Source organism: Pteropus medius, unplaced genomic scaffold, assembly GCF_902729225.1.
Source record: "Pteropus medius unplaced genomic scaffold, Ma_sr-lr_union100, whole genome shotgun sequence".
NCBI lineage: Eukaryota > Metazoa > Chordata > Mammalia > Chiroptera > Pteropodidae > Pteropus > Pteropus medius.
The window spans coordinates 31,301,534-31,327,874 of record NW_024355205.1 but is presented as its reverse complement, the minus strand read 5'-3'; the positions used below and the strand labels follow the sequence as shown (position 1 = coordinate 31,327,874).

General features: G+C 43.4%; 1 protein-coding gene across 7 annotated transcripts; it reads right to left on the bottom strand.

The window, feature by feature from the left end:
* Positions 1–228: 228 nt before the first annotated feature.
* IFNAR2 (interferon alpha and beta receptor subunit 2) lies at positions 229–26,182 on the bottom strand. Of its 7 annotated transcripts, none has more exons than XM_039857933.1 (9): positions 25,920–26,181; positions 18,165–18,256; positions 17,086–17,127; positions 15,782–15,905; positions 14,292–14,464; positions 12,207–12,367; positions 8,879–9,047; positions 4,507–4,637; positions 229–2,453 (listed from the first exon to the last, which is right to left on the bottom strand). In XM_039857933.1, exons 2-9 carry the CDS (start codon positions 18,217–18,219, stop codon positions 1,749–1,751), a joined length of 1,560 nt encoding a protein of 519 aa, XP_039713867.1. In that variant the 5' UTR covers positions 18,220–18,256; positions 25,920–26,181; the 3' UTR covers positions 229–1,748. The 7 variants fall into 7 exon arrangements, with proteins under 7 accessions (XP_039713867.1, XP_039713868.1, XP_039713869.1 ...); XM_039857934.1 differs by lacking the exon at positions 25,920–26,181 and adding an exon at positions 24,853–25,536; XM_039857935.1 differs by lacking the exon at positions 17,086–17,127.
* Between the last annotated feature and the right edge of the window lie 159 nt (positions 26,183–26,341).

Genomic DNA, 26,341 nt, shown 5'->3' with positions numbered 1-26,341 from the left:
TGGAAAACCCAGAGCCGGGTAAGTAACTGGGACCGCCTGACGCCTGACGCCTGACGCAGGGACACTCCAGGGCCATGTGAGCGCAGCGGGGGGCTGTCCCCCTGGCCCCTGCCGGCCGCCACACAGAGGGAAAGGCAGTTTTGTGCACCTGTAGAGATGTCAGCAGAACCACAGATCCGCTGCACGTATAGTCAGTCTTTCTAGGAAGAAACGACTCTGAAGACATTATCGTTTACCAATCTCCAGTTATTATACAAAATTTCAACACGCACACAAACACACACACACGCGCCGCCATAAAGCGGTTATCCCAAAAGATTACTCTGGAAATCTTCCAAAATGGGATCGATGCATTCAGAGGACGAATGGCCTACGTATAGGATCAAGTCCCTTTCCTGTGGAATTTCATTAGATTAAGTAACACTTCCCCTCTCACGGCCCCCTCCTCTGAGTCACCTTAGAGCAATTATAAAAATTATCAGAAGTTCTTGCACTAGGACTCATCTAATTTTTGTTTTTCCCCTTTCGCATAGATTCAGAAGGAAGGTCAGAGCACCCTGCTCCTGCGGTGAGGGGAGCAGGACGGGAGGGTCCTGCGCCTTTCATTCCTCCTGGGAACCTCCCGTCAGAGTCTTTATCCCTCTGTAGTTTCTAATATTTCTCCTAGCATCACCGTATCTTAGAGATTACCTACGCTCACCTTCTTATTTCACAAGGGAAAAAGGCTGAGGCTCAGACTGACGAAGCAAAGTTCTCAGGGTCACACAGTGAAACGGTGGCCGTCATGCCTCTGAGTCCCAGTCCTTTGCACTGTTGGCTACTGTTATTCTAGAACCCTCTCCCCGCCTCCCCATTCACAGGGACTGTAGTCACACCTAGGACATGTGGCGTCAGCACACACAGGACTTCTGACATCGTTAAAGGTGACCTGTAGGAATTTTATGCCTTATTTCTTCTGAAGACCTCGAAGAACTTTTGCATGTTTCCTCACTTGCTTTTTTTAAAAAAAAAAAAATCTTAAAATATGGCACTGAGATTCTATCCCCCTCCCTCATGCAAATGTTTGTTTCCTCGGTTAAGGACCTGCCTGACGCTGGAGTTATTTCTGTGTGAAAGTCTGTCTCAGATTGAGGAGGGCTGGACGAGAGGCAGAGAGTCAAAGTCTCAGAGTGTAGGTGACAGAATATGTCATCTGTGAGGTGCCCGAGACTTGGCTGGACCTTCCCTACTTCCAACTTGGAATATGTGCTTCCATTCTCGGGGAGCCCCCTCTTCTCCCTTGTGTGGTCTGCCCTCCCACCTCTTTTTCTGCCTGTTTTCCTGTTCTTTCCCTGAGCCTGTGGAAAACACTGCTGACTGCTCCTGCTGTGAACCCGGTTAAGTGTCTCCCCTTTGCCTCCCCACTGCACCCCTGAAAACCACAGGGAACCTTGCTCCTTACCCTGGGAAACATGAGGCAGAAACATTCTAAATGCATGAACATAGGGGCGGGGCATTTTTCCCTTCAAAGCCTACCACTTCGAACAGGTAAACAATGCACAGAATTATACTGATCCTAGGTGTCGCGCCTCTCCTTCCCCCATACTGGGAATTCGCACAGGTGATGTCATCAGGAGAAATGGGGCCGACTCTGCGGTCTCCAAGTCCTTCCCCCAGAGAACACCTGCAGACCGCAGGAGCGGGTGAGGGTACAGGAGAGATAACCCTGGAGGTATCCGTCAGTCCAAGTTAATTCAATATTTTGGGATTCATCTCATTATATAACCATCCCCAGTGTCAACATCAGACTTGGAAGTGTCATTTTTTTCAGGAGTATCTTCATGCCACCAGGACTCCACAGAGGGGCTGGGGAAGGATGGTTGTGACCCTTCTCCACTGGCCACCAGAAGGCTTGTTTCCATTTCTTTGGGATCCTCTAGGTTGACTGTCTCTTCTGGAAGAGATAACACTGGAGGGACTTCTGAGTCGTCGTCGAGGACCCTCATAAACACAGAATTTAAATCTACATTGAAGATAGTTTTGTCCCTGGATCCCTTAGTGGAGCTGCTGTCCTCCTCTGAAAAGAGGTCCGTCAGCACAGTCTCTCTCCTCTCGTAGGCATTCTCACATGTGCATTCTGACTCAGGTCCTGGTGCCATCAGAGACTCAGATTCATCCTCAGGCTCCGGCGAGTCAGTTTCCTCGGCGTCTGGGGCGTCTGGGGCGTCTGGGTCGCTGCAGCCCTCCAAGGTGGCAGAAGAGGTGGAGGCCGGACACAGAGTCCTGCCTGCTAGTCCGTGCATGGTATAGCCTCCTGCACTTGTTCGGGTGGCTGCTTCGTCATCGCTGTCACTTTCATCATAGTTATAATCCCATACTTTCTTCTTTCTGTTGACGGGAATGACCTCCAACACGGTTACCAGTTCCAATGGTGGCAGCTCAGGAAATATCCAGGCTGAGAAGTTATCAAACTTCTTTCAAGGAAAATGAGAGAGAGAGAGAGAGAGACTATCAATTCTGAGTGTGTGTTCTTTTATTTTCTGACATCATAAAACAATTGGATGGATTACACAGTGATGAGGACAGTGACAACAACAACAACAATAATAGCTAACAGTTATACAGCGTTTACTATTTGCTGGGCGCTACTTTTAGGACTTTGCACGTTATATGATTTGTATCCTTCATTTCTTGGATGTTGAAAAGCAGCTTCGTGTTTATTTTCTAATTGATTGTTGCTAGTATATAAAAATACAAGCATCTTCGTATCGATTATTTTGTGTGCAACGACTTTGCTAAACTTATTAATCCTAATGATTTATCTCTAGATGCATGCGAATTTTTTACTTAGCCAGTCATACCATCTACAGAACACTGTCTCTGCCCCCACCCCTCAGACCTGAAGTTCCAAGATGGCAGGGCATTTTTGTTCACTTCTATATCCCTAGTATCTAGAACATGGGGACACAGAGTAAATACTCAAAAAAATATTCGTTCAATGCAGAAAAAAGAAAAAGAAAAAGAGCTAAGAAGAGATGTAATTAAAAATATTTTAACATCTATTCTTGATTAAACATACATACACAGACACAGCAGACCTAGAGGGTTCTGTTTCACTGTTCCTAGAGTTTCTACTTAAACACAGAGCAACAATTTTTAATGGAGAAATACTAGACATACACAAGACAACAACATCTCCTGTCATCACTTGGGATTAACATAATAGTATATATAATTGCCATATAATTTGGATGCATCTTAAGGAGGGGAGGAACCCCAGGGAGACCCAGGAGGAGGGTTAGTCATGAGTTTAGGTAATTCAGTCACAAGATTTGTCTAGGAGGGTACGGGGGTGATGCTAAGGGCCTTTATATCTCAAGGCCATATGAGAAATATTAGTTGGAGTAGGATTTACCTAAGACCTCAAGGCCAAAGCCATGCGTGGTAGATAGGAAGAGTTGGGATGAAGGAGATATGTCACACTGATAGACAAAAAACATCTATTCTTGCAAGACAGGGATCACAGTGTGAAACCCAACACAGAGCCATCTACTTCTCATAAGGCACAGCCGAATGTCAAAATACTAACTTTAATTAAAATCTCTAAAAGTACGCACACCACCCTAATAAACAATCCTTCCCCAACCCACTCAAGCCAGTAAACTAACAAGAAAAAGGAGTACAATTTTATCGACTGCAGAAGAATATTTACATATGTGGTTGTTAAAAAAAAAATAAGAATAAGGCGAATGAGTTGAAACATAGAAAAATGTTTCCGAATGAAAAATTGCAAAACTAATACAGACAGCCATGAGACAGGGAAAATGATAAGTGATGAGCAAAGCTGAACCCAAAGACATGAAGAGGTTTTAGAATCACGTAAGAGCAACACCCAGACTCGGTGGAGTAGTTAAGGCTCTGGACAGAAAGTCTGTGCCTTGGGAAGCACAGAGAAGAAGCCCAAGTAAAGTTTTACTATTAATTAAAATGATACGAATGAGAGCAACTAGGGGGCTGTTATACCCACAATAAGTGAACAAAAGTGGTAAAAATGACTAATCGAGGTCAGCAGATGTCTGGAGAAATGTGCACACTAACATGTCACCACTGGCATTATAAATCACTCCTTTAACTTTTTATAAGACAGATCCACTTTGTGTATGTTCCACTGTAGTAATCCAAAATACAAAGACAATTAATTCTTAATGGCTGAAAAAAGAAAGAAAACAAAGGAAAAGAAATGAAAAAGAAATTAATCCAAATGCCTCACACCTGGGAAATGATTAAGGAAAAATGATACGTTCAGAACAATGGAATAGTATATGATCGTTAAATATAATATGCAGACAAAGTAGAAAAAGAAAATATAAAATGCAAAATATATTTATAAAGATGGAAAAGAACCCAGAGTGTTGAAACACCTTGGTGTTTTCAGAAAATGGGATTTTCTTCTGTGAAAGTATTTACGTAGATAAGAAAAATTCCTGTTAAAATACAAAACAGACAGAAATTAGAAAAACTACATACCAACATTTTGGGGAACTCATTTCTTAAGCATATATAACCAATCCGTTTCAGTGTTACTATGGTGCTCATGATGACAGCTGCTATCAAAAACAGAGTAATCAATGCTCCTATTTTGGCAGATTCTGATGGCTCTGTTGATGAGAAATTAAATAACTTTATTTCCAAATAAATCCAATAGATGTTCACAGGAAGGAACAAATGCACACTGGTCTGGTGGACAAAGGAGATATCAAGGGAGCAAAAGTTGGACAAAATATTGTTAAATACAAAAATAAAAAATGGAAAGTAATCCAAGTATATATTTTTTAAATGATAAAAATGATTATTTATTTATTTGTTTGTTTGTTTGAATTTTTGTAAGAGTTTATTTGAGCCAAACTAACAACACATGTCAGGGAACATGATCTCAAATGCTCCCCAGATTTAGTTTTTAACCCTAACATTTCTTCCAGCTTATGATTATGTTCTATGACTGCACTGTCCAATATGGTCGCCATTAGCTATGCGTGACTAATTAAATTTGAGTGAGCACAACTGAAAATAAGCCCTCGGTTTCTGAGTCACAGTGGCCACATGTGACGTGCTCAGCAGACGTGTCCGTGTGCACTGCGGGCAGGAAGAGGTGGGAAACAGGGGTACGCCTAAAACAATAGGCTCATTTTGAGGCTGAACTTTGGCCACACTGGGACCTCAACTCCGGCTCCTGCTGAACTCGCTTTGTCCTGTTATGAGTCTTTGTCAAAATTCCCTTTGGAAAATGTCAACATTCTGAACGGAAATAGTTTTTTCCATAAGTTCCACTGGACTGAGAAGAAATCAGTAGTTATGTAATAACAAGAGAAAAATTCTGAGCTGTCCTAAATTAAACCGCAGCGAGCCAGGGAGCGGGAGAGACAGCTGTGGGCAGATACCAAGGCTTCCCACAGTTTTGAATGTTTGTTGAAACTTTGAATCGACTTCCAGGTAGCTATCTAAAACAAAACAAAACAAAACAAAAAAACAAACGAAACAAACAAAAAAAACAACCACCAGTTCATGCTTATATATACGAACTTGATGGTCCAAAACCAGTCAATAAGTAGTAAATATTTCTTCCTTAGGGACTGTACACCTGATACTGGAGAGCTGGTTGGGGATGGACATTCTAGAGAGAACTCAACAGAGCTGAGCTCGGCGACCAGGTTCTTCTTGCCTTATGTTGGGAGAAAGAATTTGCAGACAAGACGAATGTCAGGCGGGAACGTGCGAGGTTTCCCGGAGCGAAAGGACACGCTCGAGAGGGAGGTGCAGCAATGAGACCCAGGGGCGCCAAGCATGTCCGCATCTTGCGGGGTTTTGTGCTTATTGGGGGGTTGGGGGGGGCAGCGTGGAGAGCGTGGTTACTTTGTCTTCTCCCAGTGGGCGGGGAGCTGGGTCTCCCACTCTTTCTTCCTTGTTTGGCGTTTCCGGAGCTGTCATGGTGTCAGGTACATGATGGGGACCTGGGTAACCACAATGCAGACGACACTATGCTTAGCCAAAGGTCAGGTTCGGGTCAAAGATGGCAGCTAGAACGGGCAGGGCCTGTTTTGGTTTGTCTCCCCTTGCTAGGACTAAAACAGGGAAGGGGCGGAAAAGAGCATGGAGCCACATCCTGCAGGGGGAGGGTTCGTTCCCAGGCTACCTGTCCTGCCTCACACCTGTTCTAGAACTGGCCGGCTTCACATTTTCCACCCTTTCAAAACAAGTTACATCATTCCTCTCCAAACTCACTGTATCAAAGAACCCAGCGGCCCCAGGATGTCGGACGTGTCTTCACCTTGCCCTGCTGCTGGTGGTTTAGACGGTATGTTCCAGAACCTGGTCCTTTTCTAGCTACCTTGTGGCTCAATCAACCCTTTCTTTCAGAAATGCTCTTAGACGCAAAGGTCTTTGTTTAACAGTAACTAAGGCTCTCTTACATTTCCAGAAAGATCTTTATTACTATTAATCTCATAACCACAGCCTCAGGCAAAACAGGTACAAGAGAGAGAAGAGGAAAGATCGGCCCTCCTAAGAGCCAAGGGTGCTTGACCTTACAGAGCAGGAATGACAAAAGGGCAGTGAGGGCAGTGGCTAGAGTTGCAGGCCACCATGGATTGGTCCCAGGGGCTCTCGTCCAACAACACCTGTCACTAGCTGTAACCTCTGGCTTCTCTTCCTGAGTCCTCATCTGTAAAATGAGATGAATCCTTACTGTATAGGGTGGTTGTAAAGGTTGTTTAAAAAAAAAAAAACTTAATAACTAACCTAATTGCAATTTTAGCCTCCCCCAGGAGTGGAATTTTAAACAAATCAGTCTGGAATTTCCTGATCAAGCTAGTGAGGTAATCCGCCTGATAAGACCCCTAGTCTTCCTCCAAGGGAAGGCGTCCTTGCCTGAAATAATCCATGCCTTTTTCTTAGTCCACTCTCTTTCTGACTATAAAAACCTGTTTTGAACAACACATAGCTGCTTGGCAGGATGCTGCCTGCTGCATGAATCGCTTAACAAAGCCAATTAGATCTTCAAATTTGCTCAGTTGAATTTTGTTCCTTAACATTACTAGAGTTTCCATTAGTGTGAGGTTGTGATTTATAATAAGAAATCTATTTGGGTTTTGACCCAATTCCTGGCATAGAGCTCTACAGATTGATTACCCTAAGTGATAAGGGCCGAAGTAGAAGGAGTGTCTTTCATAATTCATAACAAACCCCTTTGGATTTATGTTAATGAGTGACTTTTGCAAAGCTCCCTAGTCTAGGGGCTGGTTGCCAGGGGAACCCACCGTGTGATTAGAGTGCTGGAACTTTTGGCCCCACTCTGTGACCTCCCGGGGAGGGGCTGGAGGTTGAGCTAATCACCAATGGCCAACGATTTAATCAATCATGGTTATGTAATGAAACCCAATAAAAACTCCGAACGGGAAGGCTTGGGGAGTTTCCAGGTCATTGAAGGAAGTACTGAGTCCGAGGGGACAGAACTCTTGCACTTGGGATCCTTCCAGACTATGTACCTCTTTATCTGGCCGTTCCTTTGCTTCCTTTATAAGTAAGAGGTAACCATTAAGTATAGTGCTTTCTCGAGTTCTGAGTCATTCTAGAGCATTATTAACTCTGAAGGGAGGTCACAGGAACCTCTGAATCTATAGCCAGGCTGGGCAGAAGTCTGGGTAGCCTAGGGACCTAGGCCTTGACACAGGCATCTGTCTACAGCGGGCAGTCTCGTGGGACCGAGCCCTTTAACCTCAGTTAGTGGGGCCTGCACTAACTCTGGGTAGTTAGTGTCAGAAATGAATTGAATCACCGGCTGATGCTGGAGAATCAGTGTTAGTACATAAATATATACATTTGTTTTGGGTTTATGTGTTTGTAAGAGCTACAGGCATAAAGAATCTATGCAGTTTTAGGTTTGCCCACATTTCGCCGACATTATTAAAATAATTTAAGTTAAAAGTTTAGGATGCCTTCTCCTTTAAAACTAGTCTATGCATCATTTGACTCTGAGGAATCCTGGAGAATAAAATCATGCTGAGCACCCTTACGTGCCAGGCACTGTGTAGCATAGTCACTTAATCCACAAAGAAGCATACCACTTAGTTACTTCCTTATCGGTCTCACCTTATTTTATTTTTACTCTGGTAAATGAAAACTGGAAAGAAACTCTCATTGGGGACAGGAAACTCAGAAAGGCTTCTTTGGGGGAGATATGCATAGATTTTTACTTGTGGCCAAACAATTGGAGACCAAGTGACTTCCTGAGAAAGTAAACAGCAGTGAATGTCCCGAAGCCCCATTATTCTCCCTGCCAATTTCTCCGTTCAGAGATCCTCGGTGCAGGGATCAGGCTGTTGACCGTTCCGATGACTTTGCAACGGAAGAGCTATACCTTGTCAGCGACTCTGTCATCTACACGGTCAGGTTTCCCTCTCATCTGTGAGCTACAGTCAACCTTCCCGAGAGCCAGGCCATATCTACGACCCACACCCAAGCTCGTCACATGCACCCATCATCCCACCCTTGGATACCTCCACCTGCTGCTGCTTCCAGCTCCCTAGCTTCCTCTGGCACTTGGCTTGAGTAACACCCAAGCTAAGAGCACACAGAAATGAACTTCGTCCTGACTCCTGAAATCAAAGTGTTTCTACTTCAGGAGGATTTCGACCTCATAAAGGTAGATACCGGCTGTCGCTATGGTACAGCAACACAAAAGTGACTCCACCGCTCATTGGAGAATGATCTTCAGAAAACGTCGCCGCAATGTGCCTTTACTGGAAGAAATACCATTGGTTCTCCCCGACTTTTGGATTCTTTTCTTTCAATAGGTTTTCCCTCACGGTAAAAGCAAAACATGAATTTTTAAAAACTGTCATACCTGATTCCTGTTCGGGTTGAAGACGGGTACATTTTACAGGCGATCTATTTATTGTTCCCAGATTGGAAGGCTCAAAATAAACAGATATACAGTAGTTTGTGTTTGGAATTAGCTCGTTGATGACATAAATGAAATTCCCAGCGATGTCTGCATTGATTTTGGGTTTATGCTGTAAAAATAAGAAAGAAGATCAGTAAGACTTTGAGTAGAATTTCATTTAGAGGCAGGACCTAACAGTATGTTTGAGAATTCGTCTTCAGGTCTTAAATAGGAATAGAAATATCATTTATTTCTTGCAATAAGATAAGCTCGCAAAAATAAGATTATCTTATTTCATTAATGATATGTCTACTTTACATTTAGACAGTGCTTTCATACATATTAACTCAGTGGACTATCAAAACAGTGTGCTAATTAGGCGTTGTTCTCACTCTCCAGACAAGGAACCCGCAGCTCAGAGTGGTTAAGTAACTTCCCCAAGGCCACACAGCTTGTCTGTGGCAGAATTGAGGCTGATGTCTAGTTCCCTGTCTTCTCCCTTAAAACGCCTTGCCTCTCCTCTCCTAGGTAGTTCTGTTCCGTTTTGGAATTAACGCGATGATACGAAGGTTCGTTCACGAAAAATAACTTTTGTATAAAGCCTTACAGTTTTCAAAGTACGTTCTTACTAGTTCTATAAATTAGCGTTTCTAGCAGTTCGAATATAGCCTTCTGTGATGTTTTTTCTGCAAGTTTCTATTTGAAAGGAGGGAGGATTATTTTAAAACCAACCAACAAACCAAAAGCTCATGCACGGCAAATAAGCAATGAAGAAGAAAAAGAGGACGGAAGCACAAAGTGTCACGGTGGGACAGTGTTTAATAGCGGCTGATTGTCACATCCGGGTTCCATACCTGGCACTGCCATTGTGTGGCCTTGACTAAGTCCGCAACGCCGGCTCCCTCCTGCATGCCTCTGTGCCTCACACTCTGCCTCCGCTGCTGTGATTGGATGCAGAGTCCCTGCTCCCAGCCAAAGCCAACCCCATGCTCACGATATTCCATTCACTCTCATTTCCTGTAGGGTGTTGTTTCAATGTCCTTCCTTACTAGAACATTCCATATGCATAAAAACATGCTGTAATTTCTATTTTAAAAAGTCCCTCCCTCGGCAGCGCTTCCTCTCCAGCTACCACTGTGTACTTCTCCTTCCCTTTATAGAAAAACTGAGAGGACTTAGCTCTCTTCACTGTCTCCAATTTCTCTCTTCCCTCTCTTTCTTGAACCCACTCCCGCCAGGTCTTTACCCCATCACTCCGCCAAAATCTGCCTTATCAAGGTCACCTGGACTTCCATGTTCCTAAATCCAAAACTCAATTCATAGTCCTCTTCTAGCTTGTCCCATTTATAGCATTTGACTCAGTAGATCACTCTCTCCTTCCGGAACTTTCTTCTCTCAGCCACCAGGACCTCCTTCTCACCTAGTCCTCCTTCTACTCTGCTGGCTGTTCTTTCTTAGTCTCTTTGGCTATTTCTTCCTCATTTGCTAGATCTCCACCTTTTGGAGTCCTCCAGGACTCTGGCCTTGGACATCTTCCCTTCTCTATGCATGACCACTCCCAGGTGATCTCATCTGGTCTCAAGACATTCGATACATATCAAGAAGCCAACGGCTCCCTAGGACATCTCTCTCGCTGGGAGTTTTCTGAACTCCAGGCTCAGTATATTCAACTCCTGCTCAATACCCCTTCTGGGATGCCTACTAGGTACCTCAAATTTAACATGTCCAAAACTGAGCTACTGATACCCAAGCATCCACCTCTCTGCCTATAATCTTCACCATTTTAATTAATGGCAACTCTATCTATCCAGGTGCTCGTGCTAAAAGTGTTCGAGTCCTGACTTCTCTCTTTCTTTACCGCAACGTACATCTAATCCATCCAAAAATATTGTTGGTGCCACTTGCAAAATATATGCAGAATCTGACCACTTCTCATTACTACCAAGTGGTCTAAGCCACAACCATCTGTCACCTGGATAAACACCAGTAGTTTCTTTTTTTTCTTGACCTAACTTAAAGATTAATTTTTTTTAACAAAGAAGATTGCTTATCAACTATCGCTTTCCTCTTACAGTGTTATCAATATCCTAATAAACGTAAGTCTTTTATGTTAGAAATAATCTAAAACAGAGAGTTAGTGGCTCGTGGGATGACTATAAATTAGATGTGACTGAAATATACTTAATGAAACTTGATATAGTGTCAACGCTGCATAAGTTTATTTTCTCCTCTGTTATTTTTGCTCCCTTTTCCTAAGCAAAGGATTAGAATGTTGATTATAATCCAGGTCGGTAGTAAAGAAAAAATTATTATAATTGTATAACTTGCTACTTCCTATTAAGTAGTAGTTACCATCCCAATAGCTTCTTAACTGGTTTCCCAACTTCTGACTTTAGCCCATATGGTCTAATCTTAACATACAAGCCAGGATGCCCTATTAGAGCTGTGGGTCCTCCAGTAGCTTCCATCACACTCCAAAGACTTGGACCCACAAAGCCCTACAAGATCCAGCCCTATTCCCTCCTTGACCTCACCTCCTTCTCTTCTCCTGTCTCAATCATTCCATTCCAGCTCCCTGCTGCTTCTCAAACCCACTGGGACCACTCCAGCCCCAGGACCTCTGACTTCCCGTGCTCTCTGTCTGTAATGTTCCCTGCGACGGTTTTATAATTGGCAAAGAACTATGCAAACATAAGCTGCTGTTTCAGCAAGGCCCCTCAGCAAAGCACAGTTTGTCCATTTTCACTCATTCCGGCATTCTAAGCGAATGAATTGAGAAAACTAATAATTTGAGATCTGGAACTGTGTGATACCAGGCTCACCCTGAGGTTACTGGCACTCAGGTAGGTCCTTTGGGGAATCAGGAGGGAACAGAATTGCTGGAAAGAGCCACTTCCCTTACAATGCATGAGGGTGAGAAGGTAGAGACAGATGCTTTTTATGTGCTGCTAAACCATTCTTTTCAAAAAAAATCTCACCCGGATGTGCTGAAATTTGCCTGTTCTCCCCGAATATGCCACGTGCCTCTCTCTCTTCCGTGTGCCACCCGATGGCGTGCGTGCCTCTTATTCTTCGCAAGAAGACCGCACCGCTGGGCTAAGTCAACATGTTTCCCCAACGAATGACCTATGGAGACTTCTTTCCTGAAATCCAACCACGCTGACCCAGACTCTTCCGTTTTAACTGTTCAAATCATTACAAATGTCTTTTCTTTTCTTTTTTTCTTTTTTTTTCTAAGAAGAGTGTCCAGTGTATTCATTGCCAACTCAGAACTGTTTGGACCACCTACCTTCTTAACAATGTTCCCTGACTTCTCTTCGATGACAAGTGACAAGTAAAACGATGATCCTTCGCCATGCACTATCTTGGGCAGGACGGGTGGAAACTCCACGGTCACATTAATGTGGTCGGTGAAACCAGCAATCTCAAAATTTGGCGGTTCCAAAGGCACTGTTCAGAAAACACAGTCAGAAACGAACCCCAATGTCAGTCGGCGATCGCTTCCGCTGCCACAATAGTGCCCAACTTCTTTCCAGCTATCTCCCTGTTAAGCTGCCTCTGGTTCCAGCTGAGGCAGAGGCTGTATATTTTTATTGGTGAAACGATGGGAACAATAAAAGTGAAGCGATGTGTTTAATGTTACCACAAGAAACGGAGGACAGATTTTTGGGATGGAAGCCAGTACTTTCCCAATTTTCAGGCTGTATTCTAAACACAGAAGTCAAAATGACTTCTCTCCATGTTGCAATGATGATACATAACCATTGTAGAAATGTCAGAAAATATAGGCAATTGTCCCGGAATGTGGTTAATCATCTTCGGTCCATGTTGTATGTGTGTAAACATATATAGACATATAGAAACTGAACTAGCTTGTACACACACACACACACACACACACACACACCCCTAAACTAAAATTAAATCATTCTTATCCATACTTTTTTGCATAGTAAATATTTTCGCTTATGTCATAAACATACTAATACATATTTATCTACATCAAGGGCTGACACACTATGGCCTGTGGATTGAATTTTTCCATAGCCTGCAAGTTCAGAATGGTTTTTATTGTTGAAAGGGCTACAGACAAACAAAGAATATGTGACAGAGACCGTATGTGGCCAACAAAGTCCGAAGTGTTTACTCTCTGGCTCTTCGCAGAAAGTCAGGTGGCCCGATTTTCGTCATAACTTTTCATGGCTAATTCTGTTCTGCTAAGCGGTTGTATCATGATTTACCTGATTCACTGTTTCGAACGTTTAGATTGACTCTAATTTTTCTGAATGGAATCTGTATTCCTGGAGCAAAATCTTTGCATTTGCCCATGATTTCTTTAGGACGAATTATTAAAGAGGAATTCTGGATTAGCGCAGGCACGTGTTAAGGTTTTTAATACATACTGCCAAATACTTTCAGAAAGACTGTGCCAAAGTATACTCCCTACATTTCCTCTAAACCTGGGTATTTACAGATTTTTTTTTACAAGAATGAGACTTTAAGCAGTTTTAAGTTAATATTTTTAATACTTGCCATTGTGAGTCTTGAAAAATGATATCCTGTTATTACTTTAATATACTTTCTTTAACGGTCTGAACACCGTGATCTGTAAGTTACACTTTTCATTCTTTTCTATGGATACACACAGATATGTCTATTTACACGCTCAATTCCAGTGGATCTCGCAAGTATCTAATTGTCTGCTTCAGTGGGATTCAGCGGTCATTATCACTTTGCTAAGTGCCTACATAGGATTGCAGACTTTAATAGGGAGCCGAAACTAAATCTTTCTCTCGGAAACCAGTTGCAAAGGAGGACACAGAAAAAGTGATGGCGTCTGGTGGAGAGCCACCGGGGAGCTGACTCCAGTCACAGGGAAAGGGAAAAAGGCATGTCCACTCTTGGGCTCCAGTCTCCTCTTGAGTCTCGACCCTGGACGCACACACGCCCGGGCATTCACACATAAAAGAGGGCTATGATCTGGAGGAGGGGTTCTAGTATTAAGGACAACTGGCCCAGAGAGTTGTCACAGCTCAGATAATAAGCCATGTGAACCTTGCTCCCCACATCCTGTCAGGTGGTTGTTAAAACAAACCGGTAAGCAGCAGCTACGACTACCTGGATGTCGGCCTTCTACGGGCATTGACGATCATCAGCAGAACACAGATGATCGTCTCCCTTTCTGAGTAAGAAAGCTGAGGCTCAGAGAAACAAAGCAGCTACTCCACGGTCACAGAGGTAGGGAGTCACAGGGCCAAGAGGCAGACCTAGCCCCAAATCTAAAACACCTGTGTAGACCTGCCTATTTCATGGCAGAGAAAATAATGATGATCTTGATGACAACGGTGAAGATGATAAAGAGAGGTCAACTCACTATCAATTAACGGGAATAAGCTGCCCTCACAATCGACCAGCGTACTGTTCCCTCGGTGTCCGACTACTCTGAGGGTGTACGTCTCAGACATGTTCACCCACGCATCTGTCAGGTCACAGAATGATCTTGTGATATTTGTACAGTCCTTCACAGTAATGACATCTTCTGGTCCACTTTGAAAGGAAAAGAAATGGTAAAAGGAAAACTTTAGCATTTATATGATGAGAATCCATGAACTCCATACCCTACTTCCTCATTCCTTTGTGATTCTGCTCAAATGTCACTGTATCAAGTCATCTGGCCTAAACATATCATTTAAAATGGAACACCTCATCTTGCCCTGCCCACCCTCATCCCCATTCCCCTTAGCTATCTATTTTTATTCATACCATTAACCACCACCTGCCACATTTTATCTTTATTTGTTTATTGATGTCTGTGCCTACTTTCGGAATGTCTGGACCAATAGGGCTGGACATTGGTTCGTGGTTGGACCACCTAACATATAACAGGTGCTCAGTAAATATTTGCTGAATGAATGAATGAGCAAACCTTGGGCTTTCATGGTAGAGGCCCCAGATGTCCTTGCTCCTGCAGGATAATCATGAGTACCCTCCCTGAGATCCCTCGCTCTGGCTAAAGACCACCTGGCCCGGTCCTAAGTCAGCCTGTGCTATACAGGAATGATGCAGACACCTAATCTCTTGAGTTTCAGAAAGGTAGATGGGTGATACATGTGACTGCCTGCTGCAGAGAGAAATTTAAGACTTTAGTGGGCAACAAGGAGAAACTTGCCAAAGGCCTTCTCTACCAGGTCAGTCAACAGTAGCAACGGCTATAAGCTAAATAAATGACAAACAAAAGGAGACTCTGAGGAGCTACTGGATCAAGAGTAATGAGGGTGACTGTTCCAGATGGAAAGAAGAGAGCCAAAGAAGGTTCCATTCATTATGTCATTAATCGTTAGAGCAACTCCTAAGTAGAATGAATATCTCAGAGAGATTGAGCTCTGTGCCCAGGGTCATAGCAGGTTAGTGATCAAGCCAGACTTTGGATCTGAGCCTCTTCTAGTGTGGGCCAGGCGGCTTTTTGATGTGCCCCATGCCTCTCTGAGTAAAGAGAAGTGACCACAAACCATCAATAAGGTCACCAGATCTTTAGACTCCTGTCCTCAGAAAATATACCAATTTTAAACATTCGGACTTATTGAATTAGAGAAATAATTGTGAAAATGATATACAATAATTATTTTGCTTCTGAGGCTTCGACTTGTAGAAACTGGTTTTGGTTATAAATATGAGCTTTGTCAAAAATAGCTTTGGATTGTTATTTGATTTAAAAATGGATTTGTGTTTGGTCTTTGAATTTTTAAAACTCTGAATAAAAAACAGTACGGGGAGCTCTGTCACTAGTAAACTCACCTCTTCCCCACTCCCACATAACAGAAAGACAATGTATGTAGCAAGAGAAAAATGAAACGTCAAACTAACCTCATGATTGCATACTGTAATGTATAGTGAGTTGGTACAATGGAGTGGTCTTTTAATTTCCACGATAAAATTGTCCGGAAATTTCTTAACGTTATCTTGAAAATGCAAGGCTCATCTGAAACATCTAAAGGGAATAGGAGGGAAAAAAAAAAAAGGAAACACTGAAATGTGCAAACCAAGGCTGTATCTTGGCCACTGTCTAGACTGTCCCTTGCGATTTGGAGCCCACACCTCAAGCAAAGAAGTTCTCTGCAGGCTACATAGGCAGGAAACAGTTTTCTCAAACATGAGAAATAAACTGATACAACCAGTTAATGAGCAACACAATATCAGGGCAGGCCAGCTTAGGAAACAAGAAGTTAGCACTGTGTAAACAGAATTTGAGCTCACTCAATTATCATTGACTCTCAGTGGCTCACTGGATCGAAATAATCCAGGTCACCCCGGGCCACCCCGTTCTTTCAACTCGACTCCCAACTCCCTCTGCAGTCCTCCCTAAGCTGCTCAGCTCACTGCAAGCCTTTCCCCTGTGAATTCCGCCCTGAACTCATTCCCTACCCCAGACGGAGAGAATAATGTGCGTCCAGACATGTTCAAACATTTAATCCCCACAACAAGGCTGAAGTAGGTGCTATTAATAGACCCATTCTATGGACTGTGAAATTGAGACGTTGAATTATGCAATGTTAGGCAGCAGCCAATGAGCCTCTAAAGCTATGCTTGTCAAATCCTGCCTTAAATAGTTACAAGTTTTTAAGATCATCTAAGTATCCTGCGGTTAGGACCTGGGCCTTTGATTCTTGGTTCTCGACTCTTTCTCCAGTGCTCATCACAAGGCTGAACACATACTTAATGCATAGTGGTTTTGTGGACAGATTTATCTATGTGGGCAAGAAGCTTAGTTAAAAAAATTATTTTCCTTTACCTGGTATCAGGTAGGGGATAACAGATAGAAGGGTGAAAAGTAAAGGGAAATTATTTTCGGATCATTTTTTTTGTTTGGCATAGTCTGTGTCTCTTCATTCTTCTATTAAGGGGTTTTAAATTGAATATTCTTTTAAGGGGTTTTAAAATTATGAGTAGTGTTAATTTCTTCTATTAGTTTTGTGAGGCAAATGTGAAAACCAGAAATGGCTAATTTGGGCTCCTTTTACAAAGAAAGGATTTGAGAAAAAGGATTCACACAAAATGGGCAATGGATCTGGGATCAGAAACCAAATCTCTCACATTCTAGACTTCTGAACGGCCACCCCCAACGCTCTGACCCTTACACAAAATTTAGTGAAGCTAAGAAAATCTCTTACCAGGCAAAGCTTGCAAAGTACCAAACACGAGGATAATGTACACTAGGAGGAAGAAAAACACATTAGACGATGGTGCTTTCTCCGGGCTCGATTTATAACTGCTGCTCTGCATCTGGCATTCATTTGCACACATGCGCTAATATTGGATCGAGACTTTCTTGTGCTAAAAAAAATGCTAGAGTCGATGTTCTTAGAGAGTTGACATTGGTATTAGGGGCAGTGGTCCAGGGATTTCATCCTGAGTGAATCCAAAATAAGATCTGTTAGAGAGCTGACACAAATTACAAGCATTGGCTGGTTGAGGGAGTATCCCGAGAAGCAGTTATGTGTCTGGAAAAATTCTCAGAATATGAATAGGCATGATGCTAATTAACAAACTTTAAAGATATTTATCAAGCGTGGTGGAGGAAGAAAGGCGTTGGTGATGGGAATTGGGCTTCTCATTTGTTTTCTGGATGTCACCATGAGTTGTGGGGGAGGGGTACTGGCAGTTTTCATAGGTGGAGACCAAGGATGTTATTTATACGCTCCAATGTCCCATTCAGAGATCTCTTACTCATAAGCTATGGAACAGATGATGCAATGATACTGATATGGAACCAACAGAAAGGTAGCGAAAAGGCACAAATAGGACCATAGGAAAAAAAATCTATAAATTCAGTAAAAATAAATGAAGTGTAAAAACCAAAGTTCAGGGATGACTTTTCAGTCTGGTGACACTGGTAAAAAATATGAGGTCTGGCCTCTTTGTAAATATAGGAGTAGAGTGATAAATTCCACCTTGCATTAGAATGAGGGTATTAAAAGAAATTACTCTTCAAATTACATACGAGGCCCTTCCCCATCATTATTGAGCCTTAAGTCATTTGTGTTCCTTTGTTTTCCCAAAATTAACAGTAGGGCAGAAACCCATATTGAATCCAAACCATCAGCACAGGCTTTCCTATCTGTGCTCCATCTGGCTCTTGACATTGGGCAGGCTGACAGCGGGTCCTCAATTTGCAACTCCCTAAGAGGGCTCTTGGTCATGATGACCAGGCCCTGCTCTTATAAGAGCTATGATAAAAAGTAACACTTACCCATGAGATACAAATTAAGTGGTCCAATCAAAGAGGCATTCTGGCTCAAAAGCATCTTTGTTATTTTATAAGTCCTTTCTTGACGGTCACATCTGAAAAGAAATCGATACGAGGTGATCAAAATTCTGAAGTGTCTAATTAAGTTGAAAGATAAGAACGGACAAAAACAAGACAATGAAAGACTAGCAGGAAGTTCCTGCTTCCAGGCTTTTCGTGCCCTCCTAGGAGCTGGACCATTTACTCCCACATATGTGAGCAGCCTGATCTCAGTTTCTGGGCCCCATTCCCTACCTGGTTGGGGAGAAATTTTAAATTTAACTCTTGACTAGGTACATGGTCATCTTGTTCCAAAAGTTTAAACATACAAAAAAGTAAATAGTGAAGAATCTTGCTTCCTTTAGAAATCCATTTATTTATTTATTTGTTTGTTTGTTTGTTTGTTTGTTTTTGGTGAGTCCTTCAGAATATCTTTATGCATAAACAAAAATGAATGTATATTATTTCCCCCCTGCTTTTTCCACTTAAAAATATATCCAGGGGAGGGAGAGAGCAATTGGGGAGATCATTTTATAAACTATATAGGTGTCTAACCAATGTACTGTATACTTGAAACTAATTAAAATAAACACATAAATAATATATATATTTGGGAGACCTTTCTACATTCACATCAAAGAGAATTTCCTTGTTTTTTTTTTTTTTTCCTAAATAGTTGCACTGTCTATTCTATGGACATGCGTCATTTATATTATCAGTCGGTGATGGCTATTTGATTTGCTTCCAATCTTTTCTTCAATGAATTATCTTAGATACACATAATTCTGCACTTAGACAAGTCTAAGTGAAGGGAAACATTCCAGAAATAGGACTGCTAGGCAAAAGGGTGTATCGGTCAGGGTGCCAGCAGGAAACAGCACATTCAAGCAAGACACTTTAATAAAATCTTTAATCAAATCTGCGAGCAAGACGTAGGCAAACCATAAGGAAGTATAGTACCTGGAGCTACCAACAGCGGGAGCTGTTACCACCCTGGGCTTGATGCACAAAGAGAAGGTGCCCCAACTGGACTTTGGAAGGAGAGACTCCTGTGTGAGGAGCTATGACCTAAGCCAGACACAGCCAGCCCAAGGTGACTGTGCACGGTGGGGGCCGAAGGATAAATAAATTACCCATCACTATCTTTCCTCCCTTCCCTTGGGGCTCCACATTGGGTGAAATCAACCAGAAGTCAGAAAACAAAGATGCTGCTGGCGGTAGCCATAGAAGACAGGAATCCCAGAGCAAAGAAAAGGGTGGGGAAGGAGGAGGCTGGGATGCAGTGGCAGACAGGAGACTGGGCACAAAGGAGTTCTGAATTTGTGATTTCAATATAAAGGCCACAGCCCCACCCTCGTGGCTGCATTAATTCCCACAACCAACTGCAATGTGTGCGAGCTTTCTGCCTCCCCACGGTGTCTTCACAGAGGTTTGGATTTCTAAGAATTAAATTCACACATAAAAAAATTGCTTTCAGACTAATAGTCATTTGTATTTCTCTTATTCTGAGTGAGATTGAGCATCTTTTCCTATCTGTAAGAGCTATTTGTATTTCCCTTCTTGTTAACTGTCTGTATCTGTGCCCATTTTTCTACTGAGTTGCTGCTTTTTCTTCTTACTGGTTTGCAGGAGCTTAGAGTGTAGAAGGGAAATTGGCCCTTTGTGACATGTCACTTTTTCCCCTCTCCCCTTGTCACTTGTCTTTTGATTTGCTTATGCTTTTTTTTTTTTTTAACTGTACAGTAGTTTCTAAGTTTTGTTTTCAGGTTTAAAGTTATTTTCTTTCTTAGCATCTACATTTTGAGTCCATTAGAAAGCCTTCCTCACTCCAAGGCGAGAAATTCTTTAAGAATTTTAAGGAGCCATCGAGTCACTGTTGTTCCTTCTCTGCTCAGAGCTTTGTCTCCATCCAAGCAACGGGCCCTATAGATCCTGAGTATTCTTCTATCCCCAAACAGTAAGGAAGTATTAAGCGCAAGTTGAAAATGACCACAAACTAGCAGACTTGACTGAGTTCAAGCTAAAGACGAATTTAAAAGTCCTCTTTTCAAAAAATATTTTTTTGTTTTTCAATTACAGTTGGCATACAATATTATATTAGTTTCAGGTGGACCACATAGTGATTAGGCATCTATATATCTCACGAAGTGATCACGCCGGTAACTCTAGCATCCATCTGATACCATTCAGTTATTACAATATCAGTGACTGTATTTCTTACATTATTCTTTTTATCTCCATGACTATTTGTAACGGCCGTTTTGTACTTCTTAATCCCTTCCCTGCTTGTCCCCTGTTCCCCCAATCCTCCTCCCATCTGCTAACCCTCAAAATGTTCTCTGTCTCTATGAGTTTGTTTCTGTTTTGTGCTTGTTGATTTTGTTCTTTGGATTTCACATGAAATCACATGGTATTTATCTTTCTCTGACTTACTCCTCTCAACTCAGCACAATACCCTCTAGGTCCATCATGAAGTATTTTTTTTTCCATCCTTTACTTTCAGTCTCTGAAAGTGTCTTTTAATCTTAAGTGATTCTCTTGCAGGCAGCCTATGTAAGGGTCTTGTTTTCTCATCCATTCCGCCAGCCTATCTTTTGATTAGAGTATTTAATTCTTTTTCATTTGAAGTACTCATTGATAGACATGTAGTTATTGCCATTCTTTATTCATATTTTTGATACATATTTTTTTCTCCTTCTTAAAGAAGTCCTTTCAACATTTCCTGTAATACTGGCTTGGTGGTGATGAACTCATAACTTTCTTGTCTGGGAAGGTTTTTATTTGTCCTTTGATTCTAAATGATAGCTTTGCTGGATAGAGTAATCTTGGTTGTAGGTCCTGGATTTTCATCACTTTGAAAATTTTGTGCCAGACTCTTCTGGCCTTGCAAAGTTTCTGTTGAGAAATCAGCTTACAGTCCAATGAGAGCTCCCTTGTAGGTAACTGATTGCTTTTCTCTTGCTGCTTTTAAGATTTTTTTGTCTTTAACTTGGTTATCACAGGCCCTGCTCAGAATACTCCCCTAGAGAAATCCAAGAGACTCCAAGTCATAATTGCCATTCCTGCTGCAGATCTCACCACCCATGAGGGATCTAGGTGCCTCCACCCAAAACTTACTGCGTAATACTGTACCCATTTAGAACACCTACAGAGCTGTCTTCGGACTATGCAAAGTCATTTCAGCTGAGGGCTTGCAAAGTTGTTAGATTCTGGGTGCACCTAGACTTTAGAATGCCACACTGGGGGTGACTCCCTTATACTTGAACATCTGCCCTGTGGCCTCTGGTCCTTCTTTTTTTTTTCCAATGGCAGTATATCCTTTCTGATAGCAGTGCATCTATAGAACGCTTGGTCCCTTTAGCAGCAGAGAAACATGCACACACACAACTACACAATTAGATTACTCTCCTTCTCTGGGTCAATGGACACTCCTCCCTTCTTTGTTCCTGATGACTCACACTCTAGATGTCTGGAAACTAACTAGAGTCTTGCTTTCTGGGAAAACCTAATTTCTCATCTTGGTTTCCTGCCCGGCATTATTAATAAAGCTCCTTAAAACTCTCCCTGACTACAAATAGATCAGCCTTCCTAAAGCCTAGCTCTTGTTACTGTCATCTCTGTGGCCAGGGCCAGCTTTAGTCCCCTGGGCCCTGCATGCAGAAGAGTCCCACACTTGGTTTACTGCTCTCCTGTGGCTGTTTTGAAATTCTTAATAACTTTATCCTTGCACTGGTCTTTTGTTAGTGAAGTCTGACGGGACAATGGAACAGGTGCTGGGCTTGGAGCCTCATATCACTCTTGGTCTCACTAACCCCTCCTTTGCAGGGTGAGAGTCCCAGGCCCGGCCTGGATCCTCTCTACAGCCATGTCTGCTGATGTTCTTCATGTGGGGTGACAGCTGGATCACATTGTTGGAGAGTCCCATGTTGCACTGATGCCTGCCAGCTGTGTGTGCAGGGAGGGTGGGGAACATGAAGGGTGGAAGCTGTCCCTGCCCTGAGCTGTCAGTGCCCTGCTTCACCCAGGAGGCAGCTCGTCTGTTGGGGGTGGGCATCTAGGTCAGCCCTGATCCAGGTACCTAGCACATCCAGAAGCAGAGGTTTAAAGACTCTTGGCTGTTGCATGCTGTGGCTTGGGATGGCGGGTCCTTGGGAAGGAGAGACTTGACTTTCCCAGAGCCCACCCCAGGCTGGGGTGTGGGGTGGCTAGCAGAAGGTGGGTTCTGGCTTCCTTCAGGCCCAACTTCATGTGTGCCCAGAATCACCAGTGCAAGGTTTCTTGGATATCTGTGGGAACTGCACTGGCCCTGAGTTTCTCTGTGCATGAGCAAGTGCTCCTTGGGCTGGCTGTGTGCATGGAGAGACCCCTCCTCCTCCTTGCTACCTTCCTGAGACTGGCTTCCCTTTATTTCTTCTGGCTAGTTGGAGGCACTTTCCGAAGATGTGCTATAAAATGCCAATTGTGTAATTTGGTGATTCCCCATACAAATTAATCGCTCTTATACTTGCGGTTAGTTCTGGCTTTGCACAATATAAAGTAGACTAGTAAAATTCAGGCTGGTAATTTAAAATTTTATTTTTACTCAGAATGGCATTAGCAAATTTAAAAATGCAAGTTGAGACACAGAGACTGTGGAAGAAAAAGCTTTGTATTTTAGTACCTTTAGTACCTGGAAAATGGCATTTTCTTTTGGCCTACAGATCATTTCTGTTTCAATAAAATTTCTTTTATTCTATTTCCGGTGGCATTTTGTGTCCCATTTGTTGGTTTCTCTATATCTGGGATCCCAATTAACCCTAATGCTTGATCATGCTTTGTCTTCCACATCAGATCCTTTCCAACTGACTTAATCTTTGTCTCTTCATCCGTATTCATTGGGCTTAAATCAAGCCTTTCGTCTATTAAAACATATTTATTTTCAGCTGTATTTATTCTGTCCTTTTAGCATTTCTTCTGCAATTATGTTTCTCTGGTCTTCAATTTATTCTTTTAAGTCTGCGATTTCCCTTTTCATCTCAATTTTCACATTTTTTCATCTCTGAGTTTATTTTATTGAATTCATATTTTTATCAAGTTGTTGCAGGTCTAAACCTAGTGTAAGAAATTTCATTCTGTTCCAAGAGTAACGTTTTCTTTTTAGTAAGACTCTCTGCAAGCACGTTGTTCTTCCCCTGCCCCACACACATCATTTCTGTTCACTTTGCACTTGTGTTTGAATGGCTTTGTCACCTGTTACTGTGATACAGCAGAGTAACATTTTGAACTCTTTTTACAACAGTACTTGATTCCAGTTTAGTCTGTAAAGATGAGCCATGTCTCTAACTCAAAGAATTGGTGCTGGGGTGGGGGAACTTGGTCAAGAGAGGGTACCATCTGTCAGGGTACCCGGGCCCTACTTCCTCCCAGAAGACTTGAAGTGTCATTTTCACTGCCCCTCGTGGAGAGGTGAAGTAGTCAGCCACTGGCTTGTGAGTGGTTCCCCTGATTTTTGTGCTGACTTTCCCCATTTCACTGGCCTCTGACCAGCACCAACAGCTCATTGCTCCTTTGTGAGAAAAGCAAAAGTATGCTAAGACTCAGTATCTTCTTTCCTGTTCATTGGGGAGCATTTTCAAGATTTTTGTGGACTCACTGGTATAGTTTCCAGCGGTTGGGCGCACTCAAATTGTAAATATATTTTTTAAATCCTCAGAATCAAAACCACAACAACAGCAATACTTAAGAATAACTCTCCCATGTACCAGTTCGTAAAACCCTGGCTTGCAGGGGAACTAAGTGCACTCATTTTCCTGCTGGCTCTGGAAAAATTTTTTAGTGGCTCAGAACTAACCCCATCCCACATCTCTTTTTTTCCCTCTCGTTTTCTCTTCTCTCCAGTTCTCATCAGCCATATTCAGCAAACCTGTTCTCCCATCTAATTATCGTTTCTTTATTCTTCCTGAATTGCAGACAGCCAGTTTCATTTTTTCGAAAAAAAAAATTTCAGGAAAAAGCAGTGTCGAACTCTGCTCTCGATCAGACTGTATTTCACAAATTATAAGACGCATATTTCCTTCCTGTATTTGAATATCTCTGAAGTCAGAATGCTTCCTACAGTGACATGACATAGTATAACTGACAGTGTTTTTTCTAACTTGGTGACAAAAGGTTAATGTGCATCTTCTACTCAATAGCATTTTAGTTTTGGTAACATATAATGGCTGAGAGTCCAAGAATAAATATGCTGTTAATAGATTGAAGGTCTATAAATGTAATAGTGTGTGCAAGTGGGAGGGATGGAATATATATTTTAATAAGTGTCACTTCTAAGACACTGTCTTTCACTTCTAAGTGATTTTTTTTTTTTAAAGACAAATTACCATTTGTCAAACTCTAGGAACTAAAATTCGGGCAGATTAACTTTTAAATAAATACATTTTTTTTTTAAGACAAATTACCATTTGTCAAACTATAGGAACTAAAATTCGGGCAGATTAACTTTTAAATAAATACATGAGAAACTTTAGAGGAAATATAACAATAAAAGAGCTACACAAATTTTTGATAATCTAAAATTGAAAAAGTTTGTGAACTACAGAACCTAAAAGTTCAAGTCATTTCCTGCAACAGGTAAAATCTTAGTAGGCATATCCATATCGCTAGGAATGTTTACCGGATGTTTTCTTCGGAGCTGATTTTCGTAAGGCCTAGCTCGCTTCCCTTTCCACAGATGTGCGGGGCGCGGGGCGTCGGGGAGAAGATTCGGGGCGGAGGGGTGGGGACCTAGAGATCTCATCAGGTGCGAAGCTGACCGCCTGCAGGTGGAGGGGTGGGCGCCTGCCTCTGCTCATCCCACCTCGTCCTGCTCAGATATGACCCTTGGACATGTCATTTTAGTTTCTAAAACCTCTCGCCAAACAAAAACAAAGAAATATTAAAAGAAAAAAATAAAAAGGAGACCGGATATCTAGAGTTTCTCAGTAAAGCCATCGCTAGACACCTAAGTTGTTTGATGGATAGAACTCGCAACAGGGTTTAACTGGGTTTAACTGGTCGATCTGCTCGGAGTTGAAGCGCAAGCTCCCATTCGCACCCAGTTCCTCATTCCCTCTCGGACCCTGGAGCGGGGTCCGCTCAGCTTGTCTCCTCGACGATGTCCCCTTGCCCTCTCTAGCTTCCACGCGAAGGATGTGGAAGGCCGTAGGTACGCTCCAGCCCCGGGTGCCCCTCTGACCCTCTCCCGCACGGGCACAGGGGAAGGTTAATTCGGGGTGCTCTCTTGGAGAACGGGCTGAAGACCCCCAAGCAGAGGCCCGAGCAGGTAACCCATTTTTGCAAGGCGGAGTGGATCTTGAGGAATTCGACCCTCAAACTTCACAACGAACGGTTCGCATCCAGTAGCGGCACGTGCCCGGGTGTCCCGGGAATCCTGGCTGGCTGGGGAACGGGGAGGGCGGATGCGCAGGCTGGGTGCAAAGAAAGAGGCTCCCAGCTGGGACGAAGAACAGAGGAAGGCAGGGCCGAGGGCGGCGCGGCCGCGGGGGCAGCCCCTGAGCGACCCGCGCGCTGCCAGGGCCCCCCGCGCCCGGAGGGAGGCGGGAAGGAGGGGCCCCGTTACCAGGGCCGGGCGCCGGATTCCGGGAAGTGGCCGCAGGGGCGCGCGTCCGCCCGGGAGTCCGCCGCACTACAGATCTCCGCCATCCACCCGGGTCCCCGCCATCCACCCGCTTCCCGCGTTACCTTGGCAGTTTCGCGTGGCCGATCCGCTCCGCTCCGGGGCGCTCGTCTCGGCTCCCCGCCGGCGGGCCGACCCCTCCGCTGCCCTTCCGTACCCCGGCTGGCGCTCGCCGCCGGCGAGGGAGCGGGCCGAGCGGCCGGGCGGTGCCCCGTAGACTCCGCTGGAGGGCTGTCTCGGCTCGACCCGCACGATTTCCTCCCCGAGAGGTGGGGAAAGCGTCCAGCGCCCCCAGCGCAGGCCTTCTGCAGGGCTCCGCGGCGGCCGGGGGGCGGGCCGGGGGCGGGCGTGGGGCGGGCATAGCAGATGAAGTAACTCACTGACGTTTCTGGAGTCGGCCCCTTACCAACCCCCATCCCCACCGCACATAATAAAAATGGGTTGAATGAATGGATGAATGAACGAATGAATGAATGGATCATTCCTG